At 46.1% G+C, this 22,557-nt stretch overlaps 5 protein-coding genes across 5 annotated transcripts; 2 read left to right on the top strand and 3 right to left on the bottom strand.

Moving 5' to 3' along the window:
• Positions 1–6,511: 6,511 nt before the first annotated feature.
• On the top strand, positions 6,512–7,363 carry F5891DRAFT_974338 (uncharacterized protein; the record flags this gene model as incomplete). Its single annotated transcript, XM_041376449.1, has 2 exons — positions 6,512–6,765; positions 6,814–7,363. The coding sequence occupies 2 exons, from the start codon at positions 6,512–6,514 to the stop codon at positions 7,361–7,363; spliced, it is 804 nt and encodes a 267-aa protein (XP_041233244.1).
• Positions 7,364–7,979: 616 nt separating this feature from the next.
• On the bottom strand, positions 7,980–10,829 carry F5891DRAFT_208737 (uncharacterized protein). Its single transcript, XM_041370906.1, has 10 exons — positions 10,508–10,829; positions 10,259–10,453; positions 10,129–10,202; positions 9,985–10,076; positions 9,802–9,929; positions 9,660–9,748; positions 9,485–9,603; positions 8,711–9,411; positions 8,444–8,655; positions 7,980–8,394 (listed from the first exon to the last, which is right to left on the bottom strand). Exons 1-10 carry the CDS (start codon positions 10,751–10,753, stop codon positions 8,211–8,213), a joined length of 2,040 nt encoding a protein of 679 aa, XP_041233243.1. The 5' UTR covers positions 10,754–10,829; the 3' UTR covers positions 7,980–8,210.
• Positions 10,830–10,935: 106 nt separating this feature from the next.
• Positions 10,936–17,496, bottom strand: F5891DRAFT_996437 (uncharacterized protein). The gene is made up of 26 exons (XM_041378375.1): positions 17,340–17,496; positions 17,025–17,190; positions 16,522–16,970; positions 15,988–16,470; positions 15,736–15,936; positions 15,406–15,684; positions 15,120–15,350; positions 14,997–15,068; positions 14,762–14,942; positions 14,138–14,703; positions 13,854–14,078; positions 13,336–13,792; positions 12,907–13,282; positions 12,807–12,858; positions 12,717–12,752; positions 12,571–12,669; positions 12,466–12,520; positions 12,370–12,416; positions 12,249–12,320; positions 12,103–12,197; positions 11,891–12,053; positions 11,659–11,835; positions 11,387–11,607; positions 11,212–11,343; positions 11,096–11,159; positions 10,936–11,038 (listed from the first exon to the last, which is right to left on the bottom strand). The coding sequence occupies exons 1-26, from the start codon at positions 17,424–17,426 to the stop codon at positions 11,015–11,017; spliced, it is 5,010 nt and encodes a 1,669-aa protein (XP_041233242.1). The 5' UTR covers positions 17,427–17,496; the 3' UTR covers positions 10,936–11,014.
• A 94-nt stretch (positions 17,497–17,590) lies between these two features.
• F5891DRAFT_208461 (uncharacterized protein) lies at positions 17,591–18,919 on the bottom strand. The gene is made up of 7 exons (XM_041370904.1): positions 18,653–18,919; positions 18,562–18,600; positions 18,384–18,477; positions 18,197–18,330; positions 18,033–18,146; positions 17,909–17,983; positions 17,591–17,857 (listed from the first exon to the last, which is right to left on the bottom strand). The coding sequence occupies exons 1-7, from the start codon at positions 18,745–18,747 to the stop codon at positions 17,698–17,700; spliced, it is 711 nt and encodes a 236-aa protein (XP_041233241.1). The 5' UTR covers positions 18,748–18,919; the 3' UTR covers positions 17,591–17,697.
• A 1,680-nt stretch (positions 18,920–20,599) lies between these two features.
• Positions 20,600–22,274, top strand: F5891DRAFT_208570 (uncharacterized protein). Its single transcript, XM_041370905.1, has 4 exons — positions 20,600–21,020; positions 21,081–21,428; positions 21,486–21,931; positions 21,984–22,274. Exons 1-4 carry the CDS (start codon positions 20,733–20,735, stop codon positions 22,150–22,152), a joined length of 1,251 nt encoding a protein of 416 aa, XP_041233240.1. The 5' UTR covers positions 20,600–20,732; the 3' UTR covers positions 22,153–22,274.
• Positions 22,275–22,557: the final 283 nt, after the last annotated feature.

Here is a 22,557-nt window from a genome sequence, read left to right as displayed (position 1 = left end):
CAGGGAGAGCGATGGCACTAAAAATCAAGTGGCACAACAACGACAACCTCACCATATTGAACATATACGCCCCAAATAATACATCACAACACCCGGAATTCTGGGGGAAGATCAACGAAAAATGGCAAGAGGAAAACCTACCGCCCCCAGACTTTATGTTAGGGGACTTTAACCTAACTGAGGACCTGTTAGACAGAGCCCCAGCGAAACTAGATAACGAAAATGCAATTAGCGCACTGAGAGAGTTGAGAAACCAACTAAATCTACAAGACACATGGAGGGAAACACATCCGTCAGAAAGACTGTTCACATTTTACAGTAATACGAACTCACATTCAAGACTAGATCGAATATATGTATCACCCAGACACGATCAAAACATATGTGACTGGGACTCCTGTACCTCAGCAATACTGACGGACCACAGAATGGTCTCCGTATGATTCACGCCAACAACCACACCTTTCATAGGACGGGGAAGGTGGTCCTGGCCAATAGGACTGATAAACGACCCAAACCTGATAAAAAGAATGAGTGACCTCGGCAAAATAACACAGCGGAAAATACTAGAACAAACCGAACACAGAGATGAAGACTCGGACCCACAAAGGGTATGGGAAGACTTCAAAACACAACTACGCCAAGAAGCTCAAAAAACGGCTAAAGAACACTTAAATAAAATAAGACAACGCACCAAAAAACTAGAGGACGACCTTAAGTCTACATTAGAAAACCTCGACATAGACACTAATGAGCTCACCAGACGCCACAAAGCCTGGCTTGAAAGTGAAATCAACCACCTGGAGAAAAAACACTATAAAAACCTACAACTCCACTCCCAAGCCAAATGGGCGAAAGAAGGGGAAACCATAAGTAAATACTGGTCAAAGATCAATAGCGTCAAAAAACCTCGGGACGTAATACATAAACTAAGGATACCAAACACAAACTGTTTTGCTACACGCTCAGACAAAATGGCCGACATCGCACGAAAATACCATGAAGACCTACAGAAGAATAATCAATCCCTAGAAACAGAAGAGATAAGAGAAAGAACAAGAGAACAAGTAAAACAAGAAATACTGCAACATCAAAAACTAGATAACCCACACTCACCTTTACATAACCTTCTCAATGAACACCAAATATGTGCTGCCCTATACACGTCGAAAGCAGGAAGCGCTGCAGGGCTAGATGGAATCCCATATGAGATCTGGAAGTGCCTAGACCAAAAGCATAAATCAGATCAACAAGAAGAAAAACCAAGCTTCGACGTCATTAAGACTCTAACAATAATAATCAACGACATACAAACACACGGTATTGACGAACAGTCCGAATTCGCCCTCGGGTGGATGTGCCCAATATATAAGAAAAAAGACCGAACAGAGATAGAAAACTATCGCCCTATCACACTCCTAAATACCGATTACAAAATCTTAACAAAAGCATTAGCAATGCAACTTGCGAAAGAAGTACACACCCTTGTCCACCCAGACCAGAGCGGGTTTATCCCAAAAATGTCAATCTTTGACCCAATACGCTTGGTGAAAGTCATGATCGAATATGCAGATATAACAGAGGAAGACGGAGCCCTCATAGCACTTGATCAGGAGAAAGCTTACGATAGAATCAACCATGATTACCTTATAGAAACGCTAGAATCATTCAACCTCCCACCAATTTTTGTTAAAACAATAAAAGCACTGTATAATAACACTTATACAAAAGTCGCAATAAACGGAGTGTTGAGCTCACCTTTCAAAGTGACGAGAGGAGTTAGACAGGGTGACCCATTATCCTGCCTGCTTTTCGACCTAGCAATAGAACCCTTAGCTTGTACATTGAGAAACTCAGAACACTTACAAGGATATAACATCCCAAATATAACGAACAAAATAATAGTGAACTTATATGCCGACGACACGACAATATTCCTGAATAAAGATGATAAATACAGCAACCTTGAGAGTATCCTATCGAAATGGTGCCTAGCCTCTGGAGCGAAATTCAACCTAGAAAAAACGGAAATCCTACCAATAGGATCAAAAACGCACCGAGAACGTTGAAGGTACAACAATTCAGATGGTGAGTCTGAACAATGTGTTGGGTCTTGCAGAACCTAGCTGCTATTCAACCCTAAAGGGTTTCTGGACCAGGCTCAAGGCTCAGAGGAGAGGAAATATCATAAAAACTACTGAGGACTCTGACTCATACTGGTAACTGGTGAAAAGATTGCTTGATTATGTAAGCTACAAAAGTGCCAACATAAGGTAAGGTAAAAACAGTCTCTACAAGCCCAGCCAGAAATGAATCCCTACAACGTGTTATATCTACAAGAAAGCTAAATCAACATAACCAACCACTCGAGAATAACATTAAAATTGCACCGGATGGTCACCACATAAGATCACTGGGCGTGTGGATAGGTAACAAAACAGATGATGCGACACCATGGGAGCCCATTCTGAATAAAATCAATAATGCACTCAAAACGTGGAATAAGAGCCATCCAAACCTAGACGGCAAAAGGCTAATAATACAAATGGTAGTTGGTGGTATGACACAATTCCTTGCAAAAACGCAAGGAATGCCTAAACACATTGAGGCAGTGTTAGTAAAAACCACTAGAAATTTCATCTGGAATGACGCACGATCCCCCCCTATAAATCTAGAACAACTATACCAACCAAGAGAAGCCAGAGGAATCAACCTGTTAGATATCAAGTCAAGAAACGAAGCTATTGAAATAACCTGGGTGAAATCGTACCTCAATATATTGCCAACAAGACCAACATGGGCCTACATATTGGACCTATTAATAAACAACCTGAAAACAAAAGACGTCAACAACGGAAAAAGAGTTGATAATACCTTTCTCCAAAGCTGGGACCCTCCAACCAGAGGACATAACTCAAAATCCCTACCCAACAAAGCACAAAAAATAATAAAAACCGCCAAAAAACACAACATAGTCTTCGCCCCGATCAAAATGTCCAAAAACATTAAGAAGCAACTCCCAGCCTGGCACAACATAGGTGCCCCACAAAACATGTACCACAAAACCAAAAATAAATGCCTACAAGAGACACATAATGTCCAAAACGTCAAAAACCTGATAAAATGCAGAAAGAGGCTAACACGCTTTAGCGGAGACCCGCTCCACGTCCCAAGAAAGACCTGCGTGTGCTCCGACTGCAAACGTGATAAAAATAAGGGATGTAAAAACCCCCACTACTGTGCACAAATAGCCAACAAAATCCTGAGCAAGCTAGCCCCGAAATTCAACACGAAATCAAAACCAAAGAAAGATGACCTATCCTTAACTCACCACAGAAAGGAAAAGAATAATCAAGCCCACGAACACCGCACAGGAGAATTACTCTTTGACCTGTCAATCACAATAAGATCTAACATTTCCGAAGGCTTCAGAGTTTTCACAAACCCTGAACACATCTCACTCACCCCGGCACACAGGCTACAAACACCGATAAGAGGAATGAATCTAATACAAGAAAAATTAACAATATACACTGATGGTTCATGCATCAATAACGGGAAAAAGGACGCACGTTGCGGAAGCGGAATATGGATCAGTGAAAACCACCCAAACAACCGAGCCATCAAAATCCCAGGCAAGAGACAATCGAATCAGATAGCGGAAATAGCAGCAATCCTGATAGCGCTACAACAAACTGCACCGTATATCCCTATAACTTTTGTCATGGACTCTAAATACGCAATAGAAGGGCTAACGAAAAACCTACCAGAGTGGGAAAACAGAGGATGGATTGACGTCGAAAACAGTGAATATATGAAAGCAACTGCATACCACCTGAGAAAAAGGTCAGCACAAACATCATTTATATGGGTTAAAGGACACAACGGACATCACAGCAATGAACAAGCAGACTGATTAGCAAATGAAGGAGCAAATAAACCAAACGAGGATGCGATTGACCTCTCAATACCAGACGAATTCAACCTACAAGGTGTGGCACTGTCGTTAATTACACAAGCAAAAGCGTATAAAGGAATACGTACAAAAATTAAACCAAAACCCAGAAGACAGACTACAAACAACCTCGATATCACGAGATATGTGTTACAAACCCTAACTGGTCACCTAGAAGAAGACGCAGTGATATGGAAAGGATGTAGAAACACGGACCTACCGCGCAAAATTCAACAATTCCTATACAAGGTGATACACGGTGCATACCGAATAGGAGAATACTGGTCAAATATCCCCACTTACGAACATTGAGCGAAATGCTCACATTGCCAAGCTGAGATTGAAACACTTGAGCATATCATGCTAGACTGCCCAAATAACGCACATACCATGATTTGGAACCTCGCGAGAGACCTCTGGCCCACGAAACATGGAGAATGGCCCCAAATGACAATAGGAACCATAATGGGGTGCGGAAACATCAATAAAGTCCCAACAAACGGACAGAACGAAGATAACCCAGCAGAGCACCGGAATAATATTCAAAAAGGATCAGCGAGACTTCTAAGAATTCTAATGTCCGAATCAGCCCACCTGATCTGGGCTCTGAGACCCAGTGAGAAACGGTCCTAGCCATATCTCCGGAAAACGACAGAAATATTGTGACAATATTCATGTCGATTTCCGGAGAAAAATGAGACTTATAGTCGATTTTTAGCGACTCGCATTGAGCGAGATATTGTATCATTGATTGTGTTTGTGTACCATAGATTCTAGTATATTCCCATAGCTCCCAATTGACTTGTGCATATTTGCTCATCAATGCAAATCGACCAAAAATAATTGTATTATGAAAAATTACAAATACAATACTCTATATACCATAGCACCCCCACCCGCGCATCAGGATGACGTAGTCCACTAGCTTCTGGCACATGGGAGTCCTTGACCGAAACAAATCATTGTCAGAATATACTTGCCAGGCAAGTAGACAGTACTTACAATGATGGCAGCTGCCTCATTCTACAGCAATAGATATCAGTTAAAGTACATTAGGTAGCTTTTAATGGAACTCACCAATTGACTGTCTTGTAACGGTGTATCTGTTGAAGCCGCTGGATGTGTCGATCATCAGGACAATGGTATTGAGCTAGCGATGATGTAAAACAGTCAGTGAATGAACCTGACAATGCCAAATAACTCACAATATTCAAAATATGTGCATATATGCACCGCGAATAGCGCTTACTTGTCACAAGAACGGCCGATGGTCGAGTGGGTGGGATCAGCAAATGGATTGAGCCATGAAAAAGCCTAATACTTATCTTGTTAGTGGCCATGAGATCAGTGGCTGCGCGCACGAGTGCAATTTGCGACAATTTGTGGGTCGATGTACCTAGCCGGATGGAATGATGGGACAACTGGTCCGTTGCTCCCTCGGATACAGAAAGTGTATGGTGTAGGTGATTTCAAATATTAGTTATGTGTCAGATGATGCCAGGATGGTTGAGGTCAACGGCAAGGTTTTGCTGAGAGGAAGACAAGATGATGGAGGGGAAGAAGAAAGCTGAGATGAAGCGAGTAGGGATGGAATGTCCCAATATTGGTCCGCTGCATATTGACGTCATTGCATGAAGTGATGGTGCGTGCGCAGCTGATGCGCAAGAATGTTCAAACGTTGAAATATTGAACAAAGTCAAGTCAAAGTTGAAAGAATTTCAACATGTTCAACATTTACTGAGCGCATTGTCAAATGTGTATTTGAAACCCATTTGATAATTGATCGAGCGTTGTTGACATATTGTTTACATTTATCGATTTGCGTAGTTATTACAATATTCCTGGCATATATTTTATATCGTCGTTGTTTGCCATAGATATCGCTAGGACCGATTTTCACTGGGTCTGAGATGTGACAGAACGATAAACAGAGTACAACACTCCGAGCAATCAATAACCAAACGATGGTCAACAATAATAAACAAAAGACTACAAACTGATAGAACCACCGCAAAAATGATCATACGAAAAGAGAAATTCAAAAACTTAGTCACCTCCACCTGGTCTGACGTAATCACAACACATACAAACCATAACAGAAACTGGGCCAGGTTTTAGTGGGTATCAAACCACCCAGGCCCTCTAGGCCCCCAGGTAGTCATAGAGTCCCACACACCCACCACATGGTAGGGGTGCGTAAGTGCATTTTTCCTCGGAACGGTGTTCCTAGAACACTGCTATAGCGCGTACTTGTAGAGCTAGACTTAGTCAGTTGCTACAAATACACATCGCTTTTCCAAAAAAAAAAAAAAAAAAATTTGCACCCACTGTGTTAGCGAGAATTCTCATAGCGTTCCACTCTGTCCGGGAAGAGGTCCGCTGTCTGCCCGACTGCACACGACACGTTTTTAGCTAGCGCGAGTCTGGCGGCTGCCGCATGAGGCATATTATTTGCCACCAGAGCGATATTTGCCACCGGAGCGATATTTGCTCCAAGTCCATCGTTATCATAAAAACAACCAAACTGATCGATCATACATTGATATTCACACCACCATGGTTTCACGCCCCTTCCTGCAGAAAAGTGCCATCGCCATCAGCATCGCCAGCCTATTCTACAATATTGCAGAAGGCATCGTCTCTGTGTTCTTTGGTGCAGAATCGTCCTCGCACTCTCTCATCTTCTTTGGCATTCAATCGGTAATCGAGGTGCTCTCGGCCTCACTCGTGGTTTGGAGATTTATGAACGGACTCAAAGCTGGTGAAGAAGGTGACGATGGATCTGAAGTCAGAATGAGCAAAGACCTGAGGTTTGCATGTTTTCCCCTCTGCCATCTTCGTTTGCCGACACACAACAGGATAGAGAGAATAGCAACCTTGGCTATAGGGATTCTCCTCGCGATGCTTGCCCTAGCAGCCGTAGGTACATCCATCGCCTCCCTCATCGCCCATGACCACCCTAGTCCATCTAACGCATCACTCATCATCGCTGCGAGTGCTGCCTTCATCATGTTCTTGTTCTGGGTACCGAAGCGCTACCTTGCAAAGGCGCTGAACTCCAGCACGATGAATGGCGAGGCACTTTGTACCTTGTCGTGCATACAGTTTAGCAGTGCGCTGCTGATTGGCTCCCTCGTATACCGTGCCTGGCGCGGTGGGTGGTGGGTCGACTCCGCGACTGCCATCGTGATTGCTATGCTTTTTGGTTGGGAGGGCTTCAAGATGATCAGGTGGGCAAGCAACGATAAATTCAATGGCAGCTGTTGTTGTGGACAAGAGGAACGGAAGGCAGATAAACAAGTCATGCCCGGAGTCATCATGATGCAGCAGCCCAATACAGCTTCCCAGCGCTGCTGTGGTGACTCCGGTTGTTGCAAGCCTTCACAAGAAAGTAGCGACAAAGTATAGTGTGTTCAGATCCCGTTTTCAAACAGCTGGCACAGCCGCCGAAACGCCACTTCTTCAGCCTTTTCGAATACGTAGAATCAAACAATTATCTCTCAACAATCACCGCTCCAAATGCTATGATTCTTTGCTGATCTATTTTATGGTGCCTAGCGCATGCCAACAAAATTTGAGCAATTTGGCCGCTACTTCGGTATTCAGTTGTTTTCATGGTGTTACTTTCTTTGGAAAAGCGAGTCTATTACGGAGCAACTGACACTGTCTAGTTCTACGTAAACGCGGTGTTACTTTCTGCCTTGCACAATTTTCCGGCAAGAACAACCAATCCTCTCCACCAACAGTCATTCAACTGTTCATTATCTATTGTCTCCCGAGGGCACAGCAAAAAAATCAAGAGCTTTTAGTGCGGTTTTCATCGTGTGAGCTTGCCTCTCGTTTATGATCACTCTTTATCTTCGACATGGCCAAAGGCAAGCCCATCAGTGAGGATCTACGCTGGACTATTGTACGAATGGCTCGCCTCGTTGATATGGATGCCGTATGTATGTACACTGATGTCAGCTGACCCTAAATACTTTGGATCCTAGCATTGTTCAGAGCTATAGGCAAGGTAACGACAATGACAATTGGTCGCCGCCGGCTGTCATTTAACTTCCGAAGATGGATGTTGCAGTATGTACTGATCATTGTTGGATCAGTTGCCTTGATACTTGATATTAGTTTATTGATTTCAACAGTTCTTACATAGATCTCTACGTGCTACGGGGTGTCTGTCTCCATGCCCACAGTAATAATATTGTACAATAGATATTCAGAAATGCATGTTGAATATGAGATGAATAGGAATATACTACACCAGGTGGCTCTTCCAGTAAAGGAGTTCTATACCACTGGAGTATGACGGAACTAAGCGATGATCGGTATGATTTGATACCTTGCCGTCGCTGTCCACAACCATAGAAATCACAGATGTTGAATTGCGGTCAGGAATGTAGTGTGTGCCTTGTTCGGCCTTATCCGAGGGAATCCCATGACTGCTGACAGTCTTAGCATGAATTTACTTCCAATGAAGAAAATACCCACATCTCAGCCAGATGGTTCTGAATGAAAGTAAGTGACCGAGCATCGCGCACATGATGCTGGCACAAGGCGCAATACACGATAGCATCTGCCTTCACAGGAGGTTTGGCTTCTTTCTCATAATCCTTGACATTTTCCAACTCCTCCCCCTCTATCATTGTCCACTTGATCTCTTCAGGTTGCAGATCTCTGTGCAAGCGATAGCTGTGCATCACCTGTTATTACAAATCGATGAGCATGGTCGCGAAAATTCGCGTAAATTTCGTTTACCGCCATGTCCCATGTCATAACTACCTTGCTGCCCGGCGTGGAACACTTTCCGCATGCAAAGCGAGTATCCAGTTCATCCATGTGCTCTCGACGCGTAGTCTTGGGGTCAAGACTGGCAGCCTGGACGACAGCTGCAGTTCCCTCAAAAACACTAATCCGAGGAAGATGTCTAACGGCGGACCACATCCGGCACTCGAACTGTTTGACTTGTAGAAGGTAGACCTCGTCGAACAGCGTGACAGGTGCCGGGGCGAAAAATCCAGGCCACGAGAGCACTTCAGGATACATCAGGAGACGACGATCACTGCCAGATTCCACAATAAATGTAGCAGTTGCCAACTGCAGGCAATCCGCATCCTCCTGTTTCCCACCATCACCCTGGCTTTCTGGACAGCGGATCAGATCTAGAAATTCGCAATCGATTTTGGCTCTCCAGGAGGATACGAAGTCCGGGAGTCGCTGGAAAGCAGAGACGAATGAAGTCGCGGTAATTGTGGCTGATTCAGGTGACGTGATGATAACTCTGAAGGGGTCGAATTCTGCAACATTGACGGCATGTGGCATCAGGTCAAATGCTGCGTCCGCGGGAGGGGGGTCTTGTAGGTACTTCTTGTATTCGTCCATCAGGATCTGGCGCCGAGGACCGTAGACTTTATCTTCTATGCGACGCATCCTGACCTTATCAAGCGCTGTAATCAAATCTGGGCGCATACGATCCCACGCTAGTAGCAAGAAGCTGTATACCTAGTTCTAACAATTTGACGACATACTCACATTTTTGATTAAGAGGTTTGGGTTCCTTGAACGATGTCCCCAGATGGTCTTCCAACCAAAATTTATTGACATAGTCCAACTCAGGCCTGTAGCCTGCTTCAGTGAGACGAGTCACGATACTATGTTTGCGCATCGGTCAAGGCTGGAGCATACAAGAAAGGGGTAGCTGACGTACTCGTCCTGACGAGCACGTCTAATGGCGTCAAGTTCAAGTTTACGAGAACTTGCGACATACTCTAACCACTGCTGACATCGCTCTGCATGCTGGAATGAAGGTGTAATTGCATGACCCAAGTAAAACTAGTTCGACGACCTACTTTCATGACCTCAGCAGCATTTGTTCGCTTCTCACGCAGTAAAGCTACCATCTCGTCTGCCGGCGTCTTCGAGAGCTCGGCACGTAGTTCATCAAGTGCCTTCTTGAGGAACAGCTGCTTGGGTCTGCCTGCAACACCGTAAGAAGACGAATGTGACAGTGATGCAAATCAAGGTAGGCCCACCCGTTCCGTATATAATGGCATGCGGTAAGTCATATGAATTGAAATTTACCGTCCATGGGAAGCGGCTTGCTGTACTCCACTGATCAAGAGTGCTATGCACAGCGTGAACAAAAGGGTTGAGAAGCCTGAACCAAGATGACCAACTTTTCACCGATGCATCTGGGACAGTATCGTGCCCGAAGTGGCCATAAAACAGATCGGACAACTCTGTCACAATCCTGTAATACATAACAGTGAGCAAGGATTGCGGCACTTTCGGTAAAGCTCGTCGCACATGGCAATGAGGATAAAAAGCAAGATTTGCATACTGTGGTTCACTCATATCTTGAGGGCAATCGGGAAGGTCATCAACCTGAAGACGGGCAGTTTTCCAAACAGAAGCGGATGATCGTTGCAGCAATAAATTCCTGAAGTCCTTGCTGGTTCGGGATAGATTCAAAAGGTCCATTGGAGAGAGAAAACTGAGTATCTGTATGAGCTCACAATGAGCCTTGCGCAAAAAATATGTAGGCTTGAGCCTGACATGAAATAGAATATCCAAGTTCATGGTGGGCATTAGGTCGAGTCGTCCACGGCGCTTCAACTTCTTTTTGGCGCGGTGACCCGTGCGTTTCTTGGACCTTTTTTTGACGTGGCGCGGAGCAATATCAGGGTCTTCTGAATCCTCGTCACTAGTACTAGCTTGAGGAACAAAGCTTCCTGGTTTTAAGACCATTACTTTTGTGGAGTCATTGCCGACCACACGAGTGGCCGATCTTGTTGTAACCATTGAACTACAGTCCTTGGTGCACACTAGAGTTAAAGCTTGAACTGTGTGGGCTGGGTCGTAAAAAAAGGAGTTTGGCTGGATCGGGATCGGCTTTGATGTCGCAGAATTTGCCAAACAGTTGGAAATAAATATACTTACAGATAAATAAACAAACAACATTCACATGCACACACTGACCAGAGTTATACGACTGAAGAAAATTCATTACAGCAGATCTCAAGCATGTACTATGGTAGAGGGTAACAGTCCACATAAAAACGATCAGAATCCAAAGCCGGTCATAGCCTAAGTAGTATCAGGTCAGTCATACGAAACTCCAAGTACGCCTGCGGGAAAACTCACAGGCATCATACCAACCATGCCGTTACCATTTGCCATTGGCATTGGTGGCGGCTGACCGACATATCTGAGACTCGTTCATTAAATCAAGTATGTGAACTCGTCTGGATCTTGCTTACCCATTGGTTATCAGCAGACGGGTGGCAGGGTTGATAATCGGGGCTTCAGCTTCTTGCTGCTCCTTGGCGGATTCTTTTTTGGTGCGCTCCTTGACCTCCTTCTCCAATGCAGCTAACTTCTCGCGCATAGTCCTTGATACTTGGATTTTGTATGGCATGTAGAAATCATTGAGACCAGTGTTGCCATGACAGCTCCTCCACAACATCCGGGCGAAGAAGGTCGAAGCAAACGTATAGCATAGCAGCGAAGCACTCCTTGTTGCCGATATCAACGAAGTAAGAGAGCAGATCTTCAGCGACGTCCGTTGAAGCGGAGGTGGCGGCAGTGATAATAGCGTCCTTATACAACTGATCGTGCTTTGAGAGTGATATCGACTCTTCCCAGCGAGAGTTTTTCTTAAATACAAAGTAAGCATCACATCATTGTATACCCAAACAATTGTGTACCTTGTACAGATGTGCTGCGAGTCTCCTGAATTCCAGCAGACCATGCTGCTCTAAGCGCCGTGCAAGACCAATATTGTCGAAGTTGTCAAAGCTGTCGATAGAATCCCGGAGCGTTTTATAGTCTTCTTCTTCTATGAGAAGGTCGTTGTATGCATCGTTCACGGTCTCAATATTCAGCTACCCGAGTAATTAGCTCTCGCATAAAGAAGACAACAAGTACAAAGCGGCTTACATGCTGGACGGCAATGAGATATGCCCGAATTAAGGGAACATGATCTATCTGGCGGAACATACGGACAACCCGCGCGTGTTCAATGCGGGGAATGAGGACAGTGAGAAGATCAGTCAAAAGCGTTGGCTGTTCTTGAAGATAGAATGTGAGCGCCTTGTAATATCTAGAAAATCGTTCTAGCCAGGAGCATCGTGAGGTCTGCGAGAACCCACATTTCGACATTAGCAGCCCGAACAACAACGTCTTTGAACTGATTGTGTTCCCAAGCATCAGCTGAACGTTCAATCATCGCCAAGGCCGCATTATCCTGGAACAACCATAAGCATTTATTGACAAAGTTTGTAAAAGGAACACGTACAAACTCGTCATATTTGATGTATAGGAAAACCAACTCGGGCCAGAGATGAGCCTTTTCAGTGGCTTTGATAACCTAGATAGGGTCTAAGCATATTTACTGAGATAATGTGCGTGATACCTGCCTTGGGGATGTTGATTCTCGAGACGAAAAGTTTGAGGTGTTCCATCACTAATCAAATGGAGATGAGATACTATTATGGAAATAACTATATGCTTACATTTGCTCGGCCTGTACTTGCTGTATAGGATCGACAACTCGGTGAAGATACCCATCTGTGCAAACAATCAGAGCTGACAATGCTAGATGTCTTGAAAAAACTTACGTGCGCTCGCTCCAAACTCAAAGCAGCTTCAAGTAAGGATAGAACTTCATCGAAGTAGCCACAACGTTCATAAGACCGGAGCAGAGCAGCCACTTCTTCCTGGATTGATAGTGAGCATAGGCATAATTACTAGAAAGCTGACTGACCGCGTGAACGACGATGTTCAAACCACAAATTTGTGCCTGTGACGATAGTCAGAAGACGACCAACTGAGCTTTATATATAAAATCACTAACGAGTCTGAACTCAGCTTTCTCAATACATGCAGCATGGACTTGCTTCCACACCCTTAGGTAGAGTCAGTTTAAGATCGATTGTTCGAAAGGATGAACGTACTGAGTGTTTCCGGCCTTCCGGGCACTTTCCACAGCCGCTTGATTCTCGCCGAGGTAAATAAGAGTCGTGGCAAGACGTGCCCAGTTGGAGATACTGGTGAACAATAATTTGGCAGCCTGGTACAGTTCGTCCTCGAAGCACTTCTCTCCGACTTCCAAGATATCAGCAACATTGGTCATGGCCAGGAAATCTTCCATGTCATGGAGACGGTCAGTCTTGGCATATGCATATGCGAGTTCTGTGTCGATCTTAGGTTCGCGGAGCGTCTTGCGAGCCATTTGGAGGAAGCGAACAAGATCATCATGTTTTCCAGCATGACTCGAAATTTCAATGACCTCAGCGAAGTTGGAGGGGTCCTCAGCCTTGATATACGAGTCTGAAGAAAAACATAAATGACAATACACACACGAGACTTCGCAAACAACTCACCAATGGCGTCCTTAATGCGAAGACCATCGAGCTGAGCCTTTGCAAGCCTGCTCCACACTTCCGGCTTGTTGGCCTTGTTCGCATAGTCTAAACCGCGGTCAATGGAAGCGATATGCTCGACGAGAACATTGATAGCCATTGCATGCTGATCGTATTTCTTGTAGATTGTCAGGGCCTCTTCATACAATCCATGATCGGTTGCAATCTTTGCAATCTCTCCGGCGTCATAGTTCTGGAGCTTGTTGATGTAGCCAACAACCTTACCCTTGTCTGCGCGTATTGAGGTCAGGAGAAGAAGGTTCTGGAGATTGCGGTTGTCGCTGAACGGAGAGGGCTCGATGACTACTTTCTCGAGAAGCTCGATCAACTCGATTGGGAGATCAGCCGAGAGGAATGCCTTGACGGTTACTGAGACATCATCAGGGTCCGTGCATTCTGGGAGTGCGGTCGCAACAATCTATTCAATGGCGGGTGAGCATTTAAGAATGCCTGTTCAAATCCATTCAATTCAATCTCACCTGATCAATGAGAGCCCTGCGGTGAATATTGTCGTGGACAAGGACCTGCGCCCAAAGCTCAGGCTGGCGACGTTTCACGAGGTACCGAGCTTGCTGCTTGAACATTGAGTTGTCGTTGGTAATGACAATAAGCTCATCATCACAGAAGCCCTTTGCATAAGCGATATAGGCAAGGTAAGGATCCCTGGCTTCACAGAACTTTCCGACAACCAGTGGCTCATACAACTATGGAAACAGTAAGTGAGCACACCAGTTCAACTCATTCTTGAGATAGTATGACTCACGTTGTTTTCCTTCAAGAACGTTTCCGGGTTGTTGTTACTGTCGATGAAGATCTTGGCCATGGCATTGAAGACCGCTGGGTCCTGGCTGCCAGACTGTACCCGAGCCTCCAGCCAAGGTAGAATGAGCTTCAAACGGTTGCGTTGCTCAACCTCATTCACAAGCTCATCAATGGGGAAATTCCCAGTGACGGAGGCAAGTAAACCCTTGATGGTTGTCTCGTCGCAATCCACATCGAGCAAGCCCCCAATAACCTGAGGCGTTCGGACCGAGTTAACGCGCTGCACATACACCTCAATGAACTTCGTCAGTCCGTTCTGGTACAGGTATAGAACCAGGTCGTGCACGAAATCGAAGCGGTCACAGACAATGATAAGGGGAAGTTGATCCGGGAGCTTTGCCTCCTTCAGGAAGTTCTTGACCTTCTCAGGGTTGTAGTAGTTGCTCTCTCTGCAGATTCGCTCCACCTCACGAATTTGACCAGTGCGAGTAGCGGCCTGGATGTACTTGAAGTGCACCTCGGGATCCTCACTAAGGTTAACGATGGAGCCAAGGTAGTAGTAGAGGCCTGCATTATAGTTAGCGCCCATTGGCCATGCATTCTAGTCACATGCGACGGGAATTACCTTCAAATGTCTTGAAAGATTCAAACATCTCGATAAGCTTGACAGGACCCAAGATGTCAGAGTACTTAGTCGCGATCTGGATTACAACCTGCAAGTTCTGTCGGATGTTAACGCGCAGCATCTCGTGCATGCATGCCATGGACTGCTCTGTTGTTAGACGACTGAAGTAGTTCACTAGCCACTTCGGAAATATTAGGCCCCACCTCCTGTTGGGAGCAATAAATCGAGAGCTCACCTCCGGCTGTAGACCGCTGGTATGAACAATAGCACGTTTGATGTCCGCTAGGTCTTCATAGTGCTCCAATGCCTTCCCACAGATAAATGAGACATGATCAGCGCTCGGTCAAACTTTACTTACTCGTTGGAGTAGGCCTGCCTTCTCGCAAAGATTGGCAATTCGGGGTCTATCGTAGTTGGTGAACATCTCATTGCCAAGGATGGCATCGGCAACTTGAGGAGCATGAACGAGATTCATCTCGAGCAAACGGGTCTGCAGATGGCCTTGCTCAGGTTTGTTGTCCTTCAATGCATCGAGAAGGAACGAGGTTGCAGGCTGAATCATATTCTGTGACATGAAAATGTCGACCACCTAAGAGAATGACAAATATGGAGCCGACGATCACATAGATAGGAAGTAGCCTTACCCTTTCCATGTCCACGAGCGGCCCGTTCTCGTCATTAACTAACTGACCTGCGAACTCGGCCCCCTTCTCTGGACTTGTCCTCATTATATGTTGTAGAAGAGAAATATAATCCGGGGTGTGACCAACTTTCTTCGAGTACAGGACGATCTTCTCAGTTTGTCCAGTCTCCGCGAAGCAAGCGATGACCTTATTGGGAACGTTCGCTCGTAGGTAGACGCTCAGCGCCAGTGTCATATCATGTAACCGCACAATGTCCCCCAATTCCTCGCTGCACGTGAGCTTCAAAAAAAAACTTGAGCAAGAGCAAAACACAAGGAAGAATAACCTCACCTTGTTCTCCTTGAGCCACTTTTCGAGCAGTTGTTTCCTTCCCTGTTGCAACACTGGGCGCGCGAGTTCAAGGGACTCGAAGTGGTTCAGCTCGCCCTTCTCCAGTAATATACCGAAGTACTGCAAAATCGGAGACAAGCTACCAGGAGGCGCCGGAGCTTGTTTGAAGGAGTCGATAACTTGTGCAGTCCGGAGTATACCCTACGTGGCAACATATATTAAAAAGAGAATGACCGACAATTTGAAACCTACCCTCGGAGAGTTCGCAGCAACTTTTGCGGCTTCACTGTACTGTCCACTAGAGAACAGCTGCTGGTATTGTTTGATGTAAAGGTCATCAGCGCCAGGGAGATTTGCACGACTGGCAAGCTTGAAAGCAAGCTCCGTGTTATTGAGGGTGGTCAAAATGTACGGAATAATGGTCTGCTCGTCAACGCTAACCGAAAGAACTTGACCCTTCTTGTTGACGCCAATGATACCGTTCGACAGTTCGTGCTCGGCAGTGACGAAAATCGTGTCACCAGAGATACGGTTCATGTACACACATGCACCGCTATCCAGGTCATACAAATGAATGAAACCGTATTTCGTGACCAGGAAGATGATCCCATGTTTCTTCGACACTTGCATTGCCACCGGGAAATCGTTGGTAGCCTCTGGAGGGAAGTAGACATCTACCGCCTTCTTCACAAAGGGAGGATCAGGAGCTGTGTGGTCAATTTCAACGACATGAAGCTACCAAAATTTTGAGTGTCATGTACGCTTCACAGTTGGAAGAAAACAAACCTTGGCGCCTGTCGCCGTCCTGACTGCAAACGCAAACAATTTGGTAACGTGTTGGTGTCCGTCAAGTTTCAGCTCTGCAAAAGTAGCCGCATGCCCCTCAATAGGTTGACTGACGCCTCGTTCACGACTATACAGCTGCATTGCACCCTTGACCTTGAAAGCCGAGGGATTTGTCGTGTTGCCAGTAATGCCAATGAGAACCAGCCATTTCTCGTCCGGGGTCACACGGTAGTTGATGATTTGAGCACCAGTCAATGTCGCATGTCGATCGAATACCTTCTGAGGCGGAGAAGTCTGGTCTGAGATGCTCCAATGGTACACAGCCGTGTCGGTGACCATACCAATGGTGGTATCCGAGATCCACTTCCAAAACACGACATCTTCTGCGTTGACATGTGACTTGACTTTTTGCTTCGTCTCAATGTTGAAAATTTGAAGCGTTCGGGCAGCTAGAGTGAGAGCTTTGAGCAATTCCTTCTATTGTAATGCACACATAACCGTACCCTTCAATGCGAGAATTTTGTTGCGAGGGTGCATTATGGCAGAGTCTGCACTTATCGGTCGTCGTAAGACATTATTGGCATCCGCAAGGTCGATGATGACAACTTGATTTTGTTCATTAATCTTCTCTCGTACGCAAATGAAGTGGTCGGACTCCAGGGTCAAGGTCTATGAAACGCGAGGCCACGCGGTCAGCTATCTCGTTTAGACCACAGCTGCGCACACGACACTCACCTGCAAAATCATAATAAAGCCCAGCGCACATGAATAATTGAGTCTTCTTCTACTAACAACGATGCTAAATGGGCTGCGCGTACCTGAAATCCAATTGAACTTGGCTGTATGGCCAAACTTGAGAGTTGAAGATGCTCGCAAAATGTGATGGGCTTCGAAATATCAGCCATAACGCAGAAGTCAAAGCCGGACGCGGCGCTGGCAGTTGAAAGAGACGTGGGTGTTGGGTTACGCGGCGAAGGTAATAAAAGTTTACCCTTATTTGTCTCTCGTTTGCAAACGACCAAACTGCGGGAAAACCAACAAATATGACACATTTCGGAAGGCATGTAAGTACATAAAAACATATTCCACTAGCGCGCTCTACTCTATTCTTCTGACAGTGCCAAAGCTTCCTGCTCAAGATCATCTCCCTCTTCGAGTGTTGCCGGTGGGGCCGCATTACCATAGTAAAGACGTTGTAGGATGATGGCTTTGGAAGGCGCTTAGCGACGTGCTGTAACTTGTGAAGTGCAGACACTTACCACAGTCTACTGATAATTGGAACACTGCACATACCTTGAACTGCAGGGGTGATCCCTGAAGGAAAAAATACACAGTCCTGACCCGACGTTAAGGCACTGGAGCAGGGCAATGTATCGAAAGAACTTACTTGAACGAGTCACCCCCCACCCATCCAAGGAGAGTTGAAGCACGGAAGCCATACAGTGATCGCTGTTTGTAATTACTGCACGAGGGAATGTCAGTCAAAGGTGTGGACGTCTGGTGTCGATTACCTGATCAACTGCGGAATAGGCAGTGTGCTCTCCAGTCCCAAGGCAACAAACCCTAGTATCGTAACGTATAGCTCCGATCGACTAAAGATCAAGAACAATATCGCTGAACATAAACTGAATGGCTCGATGAATGAGAAAGAGTAGAAATTACGACTAAGGCTCACATGAACCCAGCAAGAAACTCGATATATTGTGCATATGTATGCCACTGCCAAAACGAAAGGGGACGGGACGACGCTCCGAAGTTTTCAGGGCTCACACGTGGGCGATATCGAACGCAAATGTAGAGCAAGGCCAGCTGGTGTGATAGTCAGTTTGTCACATGCAGCGAGGCTACAACATACAACATACCTGCGCTATTATCATTAAAATGGACTGCACGAGCAGGGCAAGCTCAAAATGATCGCCCAACCAAAAAAAACATCGAGTTATGTTTGCAATTAGTCTTCGGTGAAATAAGGAAGGGGTTGCAGGGTGCGGAATCATGTCAGTGTTGCAGGGTGTGGCAGAGTGATGTCAGAGAGCTCACAGAATGGCGCAGACATCACGAGAGAATCCTGTTGAGTCCCTGGGCGAAGAATTAGCAAACCGTGCGTTGACAGGAACATAAAAAACCGCACTTTTTGCGAACAATAGACACAGCTTGATCGACATAAACCAATGGGGGACCAATGGCCATTCCGACTGCAGCAACAGTAGGTATCCATGATGCCATGAAGCTACTTAGTAGCAGGAGAGTTCAAGCTTCGAACCTGAATTTACTTAACTGAGTGTGGGGATGAACACCGTGACAATGCCAACTGCACAGCCACCTCACTAGTGCTTTTATCGGGTTAGACTTATTGAGTCATAGAAGTTGCATGGAAGAAGAAGCTTGTCCGGCCGAGTTCATTGAACTTACTGCTGAAGCGCTGCGGCGTGCAGGCAAGCCCGAGATATTAATTCTGCGAACATTCTCTGGAGCGAAGGAGATAGCGTTCGTTCCTCAATCCTCCACCTTCCATCACTAGCGGGAGTGCCTTCAGTGCCTGGGCAAGTCTGCGTTTCTGATAGAATGTGACACTCAAAATTCTGTGCCATGCCCCTCCGATGCGAAGAAACACTCTTCTTCATCACCGTAATGGCGCATAGTAATCGGCTCAGATCAATCTATGGCGCAACGGCTGGTCAGCGTCCAACACAACTGCGCAAATCTCATCCAGATTTCACATCATTCTGTTTCGTCGCACAAGGTCTACGTGCTGCATTACTTGTGTACATGGCGTAGTCTCCAGCATCCTGTCATTTGTCTGGCGTTGCCGGCCTGTCTGGAAGCAAAGCAGACCGTCTTTGTTACGAAGTATGCTTCTTTGATCTTCTTTCATTTTCACTTCGAAGACTTTTTTTATCCCCTGCGGCCAGAACGCATGTCACATACATGCTGTAACGAAGGATGAGTTACTGTGCACATCTCTGACTTTGGTGGGTACATCACAACGCTGACATATTAATTGTTTAAACAAAGCCTAAGTATGCTTGTTTTCTAACGCCCATTAATAGGTACCATAGCAATGACGTCGTGGTGTTGCACAACCTGTGCGAGGAATTTCGGGTCTAGCTTGCACATCACGCGAGGGGGGAAAGCAAGCAGACGAGCTAGCCTTTGTGCCCCTTTAAGGGCTTAAAGAAATTCCGGTCCACGCGGCAATTTTTCAGCTTCCATTGTTGACGGATGGATGAAGACGACTATTATCAGTTTTGGGGACCTTAGCCTTCATGCAAGTCGAATTCCTTGCAATCTTGTGGAGCCGCATGCCTGCCGGCAATCACCCTAATAATGCAATACTCGCCCTTGCGGTGAGCTGCCAATGGCCTCAGTGATAATGCTGTGTGTCCGGATCCTTTCTGCACCACTTGATCCGCAGAGCCTTGATGGAACCCGTGAGGTCACGCATCATGGTCTTCTCAAGGTCTAGGGGTGATGCATCGCTTTCCTCGTTGTGTGGACAGTCTTGTAGATGAAGTGCGGTCGTCCCCTTGTACAACGGTACAACCCGACATAGCGGTCTCCAGCGAGGAGTCGCATTCCTCGAATGGAAATACCTCGCTAGCGCGTGGAGACACAATTTACATCGTGTTATGCTATAACGCAGACGCTGAATGAGTTTCAGCACCCTTAGGCGTGTATGGTCATTTTCTCCCTCATAGCCCTTGTCTAGATTCAAACCCAACTATTAGCGCGAGGTCATTACAACGGACGCTTTTAGTCACTCTTCATTCTTCCCCTGTGGCAGCCAATCAAGTACGCCCAGCGGACCCTCCGCGAGAAGGAGACGACTGGCTTGGTGAGTAGAAAACAAGCCCCTAAACACAATTTCACCATGCCGATATGGCCTGATGGTGGAAGTGAATTATTCATTTTTACCGTCGATTCGTTATGCATTACTATCGATTGCATCTGCGCCAGTTCTGCGCGTTCCTTACCTGATACGAGCGCGAAGCGTAGTGCTATTTGCCTTATGGATTTACTGTATAGAATGCCCTAGGGTGATCGTGGACCATTGGATTGGTATATATCTACCAAGTTGCAAGCGATTCCGGATACCATAAAGTTTCCCCCCATTCGGATTGCACTCAGGTACTGATTTAGCCTAAAGTTCTTTCGCGGCATCAATTGTTGGAAATTTGCTTCCGTTTTGTACTTTCCTTCTCTGAACTCTTATGCCCCCACACGTCCACGACACTTTCGACCGCTATTCTGCGATGGAGCACTGCTATCACGATGGTGACCAGTACTATGACACTAGCCTCCCGATTTCTACCCATTACGATTATACTTCCTATCAACCGTATTCGTATTACATTCCCGACAACATGATGCTCGCGATGACAGACCTCCAAGGCGAACAACAATTAATTCAGACACCTGTTCATGAATATCACCCCCAAACTTTTGACAACCTCACGTCTTCCTCTGTCCATTCTGTATCGTCAGATTCGTCATGTTCAGTGAGTACAGTGAAACCGCTGCTTATTATCGAACGATCAACTCACCCGGATTTAACCCAGACGTCCACTGATTTCCATGATACAGCAGCGTATCCCAGTATCCCAACATATGCCTCCGACAGAAGACCGTCGTATCCCCCGAGTTGGGCACAAGACGTCAGAAATAATTCTACTCATGTACCAGCTGCCCAGTCGTCAGAGTACCGGGCAACAATCGCGCGTCTCAGTGATGACTTTCTCGCAAGCGCGTCGTCGTTGTTTGGGGGATCTGCTTCACGCAGTAGCAATACGTCTTCCACCTTGAGTGGACCTGCGACCCCTCATCAGAGCCCTATGCAAAACAGCAATCCTACTCCTGCCAGAAAACGCTCATCGGAAGTCATGAATGAGGAGGTCTTTGTTGATCAGGTACCAGCGCTTGTCACTCGCCACTCACAATTGAAGATCTGACGATCGAAATTTTAGCGACTTGACGCCCGTGCATCCATCCAAGATTCGAGATACCTTCCTCAGCCTCACATGATCGTTCCTTCTCAAAATAGAGTCGTGCGTGAACGTCGCCTTCCTCAGGGTTCATCGCACAGTAGCGAGTCACAAGGCCTCCTGCGGTCCCCCGCTCGCCCTTTTAGACAGTCGCTTTCACCAGATTCACTACTATTACGTGAAGAAGGGCGGCCGGCGGCTCATCAGGCCAACAAGAGGCCCCATCGCTCCGAGGAGATCACCCGCCATTCTCAGACCATTTCAAGCGTCCCTGCAACGTGGTCAGCGCCAGTGGAGCCTGTTATGAAAGTTAGTGCCTCGAGGAAGACTGGTGAACAGAAGAAGCAAGCCCTTGCTTGCTTATTCTGCAGAGAAAGAAAAATAGCTTGTGGTAGACCCCCTGCCCATAGCCCAGACCAGACCTGCAAGTAAGCGCTGTCATGTTGGGCTCCAATTTCCTCTTTCTGACTACTTCTTCAGTCAATGTGCACGACGTCGGATGAAATGCGAGTATCCCACGGAATCTCGTCGAGGGCAGCACAAACGCATTCGGCGTAAACCAACCGAAGATTGTATTGGAGCTTCTAATTCATCTTCGGCTTCGCAGTCAGCACCAAATACACCACCCGTCATTGCGTTAACGGCTTGAATGAATTCCACGTGTCAATGTACAGCACATGTTTTGACGACCGTTCAATGAGACACTTTAGATATATGTATGCGATATTGCCTACAAGAGCTTTCTGTGACTTTCGACCACGTATACCTATTTCATATCGATTCCCTTTCTAATTGTTAATTATTATTACCTGACTGTGTCAGTTACTCTCCTTGCATTCTTACTTTCGTTAACCTAGTATCCCCAAGCGTTATGTTCTCCTTCCGCATTCTCTTACTGTACGATTTTTTCATCGTTGGACTGCAGTATATTTGCTTTAATAATATCAAGATCTTGTCGTCGCCTTGAACGTTTCAAGTGATTGTTACTGACTTGCATAAATTACTTCCACCCCTGGGCCGAGCAGCGTTCATGAAATGTGCCAGGAAGCATGAA

This window comes from Suillus fuscotomentosus (assembly GCF_016647785.1).
Source record: "Suillus fuscotomentosus strain FC203 chromosome Unknown F5891scaffold_2, whole genome shotgun sequence".
NCBI classification, from domain to species: domain Eukaryota; kingdom Fungi; phylum Basidiomycota; class Agaricomycetes; order Boletales; family Suillaceae; genus Suillus; species Suillus fuscotomentosus.
The sequence above is the reverse complement of the archived record's forward strand: the minus strand, read 5'-3'. Positions and strand labels throughout refer to the sequence as shown.